Source organism: Atractosteus spatula, chromosome 28 (genome assembly GCF_055471065.1).
Source record: "Atractosteus spatula isolate fAtrSpa1 chromosome 28, fAtrSpa1.hap1, whole genome shotgun sequence".
Classification (NCBI taxonomy): Eukaryota; Metazoa; Chordata; class Actinopteri; order Semionotiformes; family Lepisosteidae; genus Atractosteus; species Atractosteus spatula.
In genome coordinates, this window is record NC_142733.1 from 10,065,032 (window position 1) to 10,074,719 (window position 9,688).

General features: G+C 49.6%; 1 protein-coding gene across 5 annotated transcripts; it reads right to left on the reverse strand.

Moving 5' to 3' along the window:
- Positions 1 to 814: 814 nt before the first annotated feature.
- LOC148814026 (survival motor neuron protein-like) lies at positions 815 to 6,403 on the reverse strand. 5 transcript variants are annotated; one of them, XM_088907639.1, is made up of 9 exons: positions 6,244 to 6,401; positions 5,646 to 5,717; positions 5,450 to 5,557; positions 4,512 to 4,679; positions 3,833 to 3,925; positions 2,646 to 2,816; positions 1,806 to 1,925; positions 1,626 to 1,711; positions 815 to 1,000 (listed from the first exon to the last, which is right to left on the reverse strand). In XM_088907639.1, the coding sequence occupies exons 1-8, from the start codon at positions 6,289 to 6,291 to the stop codon at positions 1,628 to 1,630; spliced, it is 864 nt and encodes a 287-aa protein (XP_088763765.1). In that variant the 5' UTR covers positions 6,292 to 6,401; the 3' UTR covers positions 815 to 1,000; positions 1,626 to 1,627. The 5 variants fall into 5 exon arrangements, with proteins under 5 accessions (XP_088763765.1, XP_088763766.1, XP_088763764.1 ...); XM_088907640.1 differs by having other exon boundaries at positions 815 to 1,023; XM_088907638.1 differs by having other exon boundaries at positions 815 to 1,711; positions 6,244 to 6,403.
- Between the last annotated feature and the right edge of the window lie 3,285 nt (positions 6,404 to 9,688).

The window sequence follows — 9,688 nt, forward strand, 5'->3', positions numbered from 1 at the left end:
TGTCTAGGGTGTATCCTGCCTGACAACGCTCTTTACTTGTTTACAGCAGCATACAGCAACACTAGCAAGTTAAAGTTGTAATCTATAAAAAAATAAAAACCCCAAACAAAATACATTGGCTGTTTTGAACTTAATCTTGGCTGATCCATTAAAATGTCTTAACTCTGAGTCAATCCTTCCAGGACTCTGGTCTGGCCAGAAAGCGAGCGGACAGTCTGAGCACAGCTGCGATCGATACAGGTCTTAATCAGATCTGAGGACTGACGGCCCCAGGGACCGTCTTTCAGCTCCAGTCTGTATTCAGCAATTACTTCCTTTGCAGACAGCGGAGAAGATTTTCACCTGCTTATAATTACAGCCGGTTAAATATTTACACTCAGTTAGCCAGGAGAGAAAGGAGGAACAGGGGTAAAGGAACACTTGACCTGATCTCTGGAAAAGCAATTGGCCTTTGACATCAGACTCCAGGAAGGGACTGCAGAGCACAGAAGTAAACTGAGCTGGAGTCCCATCACATCACATTAACGCAAACACCCATGCGAGTCAATTACTGTATGTCCCGTGTGCAGCAAAAGTGACTCATCCTTTATTTGGATTCTTAAAAAGCCCTGTTACTCAAAAATGTACATTTTTATGCTTAAGGAATTTAGAGCTTAGAGACCAACTTATGTTACTTTACAAACTTTCCCGGAAGGAAAATGGAGTTCTCCATTTAGCCATTTTTGAAAGAACATATTTATCTTCTTACCTTCTTACCTTTTTTTCAGAAACGCTGACGATAAAAGCTTGCTAGTGAAACAAATTAAACATTATATTGCTTTTATTTAATGTGGATGCAGCCAAGGTTTATCAGGACACTGAGAACACATTTGTAGGCAGATGTATTACTATACTTTAAGGCTATTTTTAGGTGCAGTGGGAAGGCTTGTATCCAGTATGAATCCTCAGTGCATCTCAGTAGCACTGAAGGACATGTCCGATACCGGGCTCTCCCTGGGACCTGTCAGATTAGGAAAGACTCAGCTGGAATGCAGAACATTCCATGCATTGGGTTAGCATACTTAAGACAAGTTACACAACAAATACTTGCTTATTACCCAAGGCTCAGTCATGAATTCAGACCAACTGTAGATATTACACATTTAGGGCCACAAGGCAATGTAAATACTGGTCCAACACAGGGAGAAGGTGAAGGACATTCACAGTCTGCAGCGTTTGATGCCAACACTTGCTAATGAATACAATGCACATTACCAGACAACAAGAACAGACTGTTCGATGTACTGCATGACCCTGCATGATACATGATGTAACAATGCAAAAACCATCATTCAGGTAAAGGCAGTCCCGAGACATACCTCAAGAAACCTCACAGAAAACTACACTGTCCGTGACACACAATGGTCGTGATACATCCTGAAATATGACGGCCGCCTCTCTTGTCTGTTGCATCTTGTTGCCCGAGAGCTTGCAGGCCACTTTGGATCACTGACCTCTGGGCTTCCGGGCCCAGCTTGCGCACTCAGGCGTCCCTCTGGCGGGGCACTGAACGGCTGAGGTGAAGCACGGGCTTCCGCACTGCCTGCGGCCGGCTGTGCTCAGACTGCAGCAGCAGGCCAACGTACCTCTACTGAGCGGGCTTGCCCTGCCTCCATGTGGCCTTGGGCCTCGCGGGCTTGCTGTCTGCCGCTGTCCGCGTCTGTTTCAAGGCCTGTTCGCGGCAAGAGGGGGAAACAGTTACCCCAACCAGGACGGGCTACAGCTGGCGCTCACACCCACGGCGCCCCCGAACCCGGCTCTCTTACCATGTAGCTGCCCGTGTGGTAGCCACACAGGTACCAGGACAGGAGCAGGCTGGAGAGAGCCCCCAGGTCCTCGTCCGCGGCCTCGGCTCTCGCCCAGGGAGGGGGCGGGGGCAGGAAAGCCTGCTGGCACAGGGGAGAAAATGAGGGAGCGCCCCCCTCTGGACTGGTGAGCCGCAGCCAGGCAGGGACGGGCACACCCTGGCACAACTGTTCTTGATGTCAGCTCCGCTACACAGACCAGGGAGGCTGACATGGTGACTTAAGGCTTCTAGGCACAATGAAACCAACGTGTCCTCACGAACATCTTCCTGTGCACAGCAGGGACGGGGGGTAATTGCTGAGCGTGTTGCTCACACGTGTCCTGCAGTATCGCCCATCTACTGTCGCTTGCATTCAGTTAAACGGTTCTTTTTTCTTTGACCCATACAATTGTATAATTGTATAACTGTATTAAAGGAGCAACTGGTTTATTTTTTTTCCCCGCCTATTTCTGGCAGCCGGCTGGGTCACACCGAACAATGCGGACATGTTTTGAAATGTTATGAAGCTGATGGTACAGACATGGGCCTCTGACCTGTGAGGGGATTTAAGACAAACCACTTCGAGGTGAGCTGAAAATCACTCTGCCCAGTCAATAAACAGGACGCTAGGCTACAGTGAGACCTTAATGTCATTAGCTGGATGGCAACGGCAGATTACTACCTCGTTAAGGACACTGTTATTGCCAAATGAACAAAGGATTTTGCTCCAGTGATACCAGCAGAAAGAAGAGAAACAACTGTGCGCTCAATGAAAAGGTCACAAAACGATGTCACGTCTGCCCAACCCAGGGGGACTCACCATGGAGCCATCATGCCCAGGAGGAGCAGGAGGGAAGAGGAAGGGCTGGCTGCTCCTGGGATGAGCACGATCCCGGCTCTCTCTCCGGAAGGCCCTGGCCCTGTCCTTCTCCCTCTCCTTCGCTGCTTTTGGGGGCTCAGTGCTGCTGCTGTCGTGGTCTTCCTCAGGGCCCTAAAATCACGTGCACACAATCAGAGGGGGGGGGTCATCCAGGAAGACAACATCCCGAGATCTAGGAATTTATGGGAGGTTCAGTCAAAAGTCAGAACCAAAAGCAGCTCTTTACGCAAAGGGTTGTGGGAGTATGAAACAAGAACCCCCGCTATGGCTGATAAAGCCAGTAACCAAACCCCCTCAGCCCTGTCTCTCCCTTGTAACGTTTCAGTGCTGAAGTAACCTTTACTTATTCCTTTCCAGGCTCTCGCAGTGGTGCAGCTTCTGACTAAAGTATTTAAGATTACGTGAATCCATGCACTTAAGAATGATTATGAATATTAAATTAAAGACAATTATCCAATGAAAGGAAAACATGACAATAATGATCTAACCATGATCTAACTATCTTTTCTAACACACTGAGACAAGAGCCAGTGTCTCCAGTTTGATATTGAGTGAAAAAGGCTAAATACTGCTCCCTGGTGGCCAACACGGCTATACTACGGCAACACAGGACAGCTCTGCAAGTACAGTACGTCCAGTGGGAATTTTCCATCACCTTTTCTTCTAAACTATCAAACTCTTTGAGCAAAATACATGTACACACACACACACACACACACACCTCCACTTGCAACATCTACATTCCAAAAATAAACATCATTATCATTACCATTCTGTAATCCGAGCCGTCAGCTTTCACTGGTGTCTATTCTGTTCTTTCTAACCTTTTAAAGCACTTCATCATCCTGTGAGCCTCTGCAGCTAATCCTCACCGGGTCGCTGAGCAGAACAGTTAATCTGCAAGCCGTGCATACACGCCCCTCTTCCTGATCAAATGCCTCCATACTGATACACCATACAGAGCTCTGACACACAGTAAAACTAGTGTGATGAAATGCTGAAAACACTCGTCGTTCTGTGGACGAGAGTCTGACTGTCGCTGTCACAGAGTGGGCAGGGCCGGGGGCGACAGTGGTGGGCCTGCAGAGGACAAGGGGTCTCCACCACGCTCTGACCGCAAGACTGACCTCATGCTGCTGTCTGTCGGGTGGGTCTTTCTTGCCGTTCCTGCCAGCGTTCAGCGGCTCCAGGCTGGTCCTGTCCTCTTCTTCCTCCGAGTCCTGGAGAGAAGTGCTGGGGTTAAGAAACACTTCCGAAGGGGTTTTGCTCTAAACGTTCTTTACACAGTGCCGCATTGCTGGCGGGTTCAATTCCTGGGGAGCAGTCTGTGTGGAGTTTGCATGTCCATGTGGGTTTCCTCTAGCTGTTCCAGTTTCCTCCCAAAGTGAAAAGACAATGTGATAAGTCCATTGGCTTCTGGGAAAACTGGCCGGCTCTCCTGTGACCCTGAATTGGAAAACTGTTTAGAAAATGGATGGATGTTCTTTTACATTGCCTTTTTCAGGAACGTTGCTCAGTAGTAGATAGAAACATCAAACATCGCTACAGGAATACTGAAAACACCCTTTCAGGACTCACCCAGAAAGACCCATTGCTTAGAGCCGCACTCCTACCCTGTACATACGGCTCCCCACTGGGAATTACAAGTGGCCATCGCTGGTCCAAAAATAAAACAATTCAGGGGAGGGAACATCTAGAATTAATCCCCACACTTCTCTAAAATCCTCCGTCTGGTACAGAAGGCAAAGATGTTCCCACTCGTGCACAGTAGGGCCATGCGGTCTCACCCCCCCGCTGGCAGCCCACCTGTGGGTGCGTCTCGCAGGGCAGGAGGGCGTCCAGATCCACCTCCTCCTCGTTGCCGTAGCCCTCGAACCGCACCAGGCAGCGCCCGCCTGCCACCGAGCGCAGCACCGCCGGGTACACCAGCCCGTCGCCGGACCACACCGCCCAGCACCGGGAGCCCACCTGCCACTGGGCGAAGAGAGGGGCAGGGTGAGGCCGAGCGCTGCTCCAGGGTGCCCAGGAGGAGGGCTCGGACAAGGCTGGTACCCCCACTGTACCTTTACACCCCTCAAACGACTGTCTGCCTGATGCTAGTGAACAACAGGAGATAAGCCCAGCCTTCACAAGACCCAGTCAGCTGCGATTGCACAGCATGACTGAATCATTCTGGACATTTTGACAAAAAATAGGAAACGCCAATCATTTTGTGTTTTCAGTGGCCATTCAAGCTCGAGGTGCCAGCTGACGCCTCCCCCGGCTCCACCGCACCCCGCAGGAGAGTGCCCGCTGGCTGGAGCAGCAGCACACCTGCTGGGGACACCGTCTCCGTGCAGGAAACCCAAACTCCTGGCGAACTAACACCCCCCCCCCAGTCCGCCTGCACTGTGCCAGCTGGATGGCGCCCCTTGGACACCGCTGGTCACAGCCAGCGGGCGGTTCTAGCCAGAAGGAGCGAGGCCACAAAGCGCCACCTGGACCTCGACCGCGTGCCTCACAGGCTGGGCCACTCCTCAGAATGAGAACTCATATTGTCCAGGTGTTTCCTGGGGGTCTCCCATCTGAGCTCGGGCCAGGCCCAGCCCTGTGCAGCGTGTGGGATCTGACGAGAGCACAGGGCCTTCCTGCACAGCCGGCTGCACTGATACGCACTGCCACGGAACGACTCGTCCTCGGAGAGGCTGCTGGTGGAGAGCCAGGGCGCCCTCCTCCGACAGAGGGCTCCGGAGCTGTACCTGTACCTGTGTGTTCACGTCCTCTGCGCTCTCCCCGTCTCCATCGGACTCCGAGCCCCCCTCGCCCTCCCGCCCAGGGGTCTCTCTCGCTCCCTCGGGTCCCGCTTCCGGCTCCTAGGAGACAGGGAGAAGACAGGCAAGGCATCACGGAGCAGGCGCCGGGATAGGTCGGCAGAGCGATCAGGCGTCGCGTCAGACTCACCCGAAACGACCTCACCGCCTTCTCGTAAGCTTTAATCAAGGCCGAATCGTCCTCTCCCACAGACTCGCCCGTCTGCAGAGGAAAAGAAAACCCAGCCTGAATATCCGTCAAACAAAAGAGTTTGGAACTCACACTCGACCCGTAGTCCGCGCTGGAGCCAGATACATCTATAGGGAAGAGAGTATATCCGTTTTTGCGTGGTTTGTTCTCGACATTAGAATATTAAAGGGCCTGACTTTGCTTTATTGAAGATTATTTAAGTTTTTCATTTGCAATTCGTACATTTCTGGAAGAGTATAAACAGTACAGAACAACCTCTGTACACGAAATTAAGTTTGAACTTATAACAACTCCAGTTAACTTCGTCAAAATTCGAATTTTAATTTTAATAAATCAGACGACGGCGAAATGTCTGACAAAACGTTATCCGGTCAAAACGCAATTTGTGAAGACACTGTATGTGCGTTGGGGTCAGTAATTAAACTGTAGGACACCTTCATTTAACCGACATCTTTCATTCGTAAATTGACTATACACTATTGCTAACTATCGCAAAGTGTAACAGCACAAAAAATGCAAAACCAAACATGAAACTCACATTGTTACCGCTTCTTAGATACACTATTTCTCCGTGGCATTCAGCCATTCCAAAAAATATACTAATAAAGGCAATCTGTACTACACAAAATAAAAAATAGCCATCTTTACTTCTAACAGCACACTCCTGTAAGCGTCTTCGGAGAACGCACGACAACACGTGGGCTGGTAGTTAGCGGGGCATAATGGGAGATGTAGTTCTCAAGAGAACTTGGAATTTAGACCTCTACCGTGGGGCAATATCGACCCCTTGTGGACAGAAGGACTAATCAAACAAATTATTTTAATTTCAACTGTTTTTATCTATTAAACGAACAGTTCACATGTAAGTAGATATACTTAAAATGTTAAGCTTTTTTTTCTTCCATCTTTTTTGTTAGTTTACAATTACATTAGGAACAAGTAATAGGTTGATTATTACCTATTACCACCTGAACTACAATTATATTAATCGAACTATTAACATTGTGCAGGTAGAGACAGTCCCTCTACCTATACAATATAATTATTTTAAATTGCAACTAAATGTTTTTAAAACAAAGCGCGACGTAATAGTACTATAAATACTGGTAGTAGCTAATTACTGATCCGATTTTAATGTAAACCATTACACTGGACACTTCACTCAAAGCGCTTTACAGGTAATGGGGATCCCCTCCACCCCCAGTGTGCAGCCCCACCGGGATGATGCTCCAGTCCTCTCCCCACACACCAGCTCTCAGTGGGGAGGAGAGCAGAGTGATGAAGCCAGTTCAGAGATGAGGATTATTAGGAGGCCATGATTGGTAAAGGCCGGGGGGGGGGAGTTTGGCCAGGACACCGGGGTGACACCCTTACTCTTTTTGAGAAACACCCTGGCATTCGTAATGACCACAGAAAGTCAGGACCTCGGTTTTACGTCTCTTCCGAAGGACGGAGCCTTTTTTTTTACAGTATAGTGTCCCAAACGCCATCATCAATTAAGCATTATTTGAACATGATCCCCTGTTCTTAGAGGTACTGATGCTTTTTTGGGTGCCGGAGGCTGGCGCTGTTGGAGTTATCGTGCCGTCCTGCCCGGTCAACCACCGAACGGAGACGGCAAGTCGGCAACGGTCAGGTGGTGTTTCATTCGTAAGAGACTAGCCTGTGAGCGAAAACAGACGCTCGCTTCCTCGGTCTCGGAGTGTCCGTGCCGAAGAGCCGGCAGTGCGCTCCTCGGGACATGCAGACGCACTGGCCCAGAAACCAGAGAGCCAAGTGAGGAGGGCAGTACAAAAAGAAAGTCGGTTTTCCAGTCTTGTGTGTGCGTGTGTGTGTTTTTTGGCGACATTCTATCTTGGGCTTGTTGACTCGGCAAAAAAAAGCTATTTCTGTTCGGCGGCTAAGATTAGACCGTCTATTTTTTGCGCGTCGAGCACCGCATGAGCCCCGGGCCTGACCGCCCCCTGCAGGCGTGTGGGAAGACAGCGTCACCCAGTGCGGCCCCGGGCGGGTCATGGCCACGGAGACGAGGCTCGCGGCGAACGGGAAGAGCTCTGACAAAGAGAGAAATGAACACGGTTCTCTTGTCACCGCCGGTGTAGGAGTGGCGCGATGGTGCGTTTTGTGAAATATTGCACCTGGTGGCGATTCCAGATCTTAACATTGAGGAGGGTCTACATGATAGATTTGGTTTGTGAGCTAAATAGGATGTTAATAAATCCAGAGTATTTATTGTTGTTGTCATTCTGTAAAGCGCTTTGAGAAGCCACCTTTAAAGGCGCTATATAAAATAAAGTTCATTATTACTATTATTATTAATGCTCTCCCCATCTTAGGTTTCAACACAAAAAATAATCTAAGGGCAGAGACTTGCCACTCTTGTTATTATTATCCCAATTAGTATTAATCTGATGTTTTCGTCCTCATTTGGCTGCGGACTACGTCTCTGACTGATGCTGGGCGGGCATCTTTACATCTCTCAGATCCAAGCTCAAGAGAACTGGGCGTGTGAGCTGTCCGCCGAAACCTCTGTCAATGCCATCCTGAATCACTTGTTCAGGAGTTGTTTTTTATCTAAATTGCTCGCATGCATGTGCAAAGCAGAGAGCCTTTAGAAATTGAGGTGTGTTCTGCTGTGCACTTGTCCCCTGAGCTATCAGTGAAACGTGCAGAGAAGCCATCCGAAAGGACAAAAGGAGCGCCTGAAGGTTCGATCCCATTTGAACACTCCACTTCAAGTGCAAGAGGGGAATGCTTGTGGGAGCCTAGAGGCCGGTGTTTATTCCCTGCAGAGGCCGGGAGCTATGGGTGATAACGATCTTTGCAACAGGTGCCAGCCGATCCTGTGATTAAGGTCTAATGGCCCATCACAGTGTCCCTCAGCCAGCCTGTCTCATGTAAACGAGCAGGTCCGCACAGCAAGAGGGCACCGGAGCCACATGTGTGGATTGGAGACCAGGGCCTCACTCAGACAAGGGGCAAAGGCCAGATACAACCCGATTGGCCGGTTTCTGATTCAGCCAATGAAAGACATAGCTGGTAATCCCTCAGCAGGGCTTCTGGGATAGGAAGCAGGCGCTGAAGTACCTTTCAGGAAGCGCTGTGGGTATCAGAAGCGAGCTGCCTGGGCAGAGCACACAAGCTGCCCCCTGGGAGGTCTTCTGACAAACCACTGGGTGAGACTCTGGGACCAACTGGCAGCAGACATCCAGGTAAGCACCAATGCCCAGTGTTCTTTCGTTGGGGCAAAAGGAGAAAGGAAATGTTTTCTGTCGGAAGGCTTGTGGTGCCTTGTGAGAGCTAAAGCTGTGTGCTGACAGGCCAGCTCCTTCTGTTCCCCTCGCATGGCTCACTGCAGCTCCCAGACGAACACGTTTCCTGTGGGAAACGTGCCAGGACACAGGCAAGGTGAACAAACCTCACACTGAGGAATCGGAAAAGCAGCCCAGCTCATCTGATTTCAGTCACCTTTTAGGGTATTTCCTGCTATTTCCTGGTCCAGGTGTGTTTTTTTCTCCAGAAGCTCTCATTTTCTAATCACCAGGAGTTCAGGAAGGCCACTATAAACAGGGGGTCACAGGTTCAAATCCACCTGGTCCCTCCAACTGGCACTTTCTAGCTACTCCATGGATCCTACTAGTTGCTTAGTTGGTCGGAACTTTATCTCCATGCCAATGAATATCATTTTATCAGTGTTCATTTTCTTAGAAAATGATTTTAGCCAATTTAGAACTTCAAAGCACACTTTCAAAGTGTTCGAGGAACTCCAGATCAGCCGCTTTGCCGGAGCTGAAAGCAGACGTGCTTGCAGTTTTCCCCGATCCCATGATTTCCAGGGCGAGCGCAAGTTTGAGCTGTGAGCGGAGAGGTCGAGGGTCGGGGTTTTAGCACAACTTGCTGTGCCGTTTACTCACATCTATAAAGAGAGCTTTCAGACCGCGACTTATGAATCACACGGCCCTAACAAAAATTTCTATGGCACA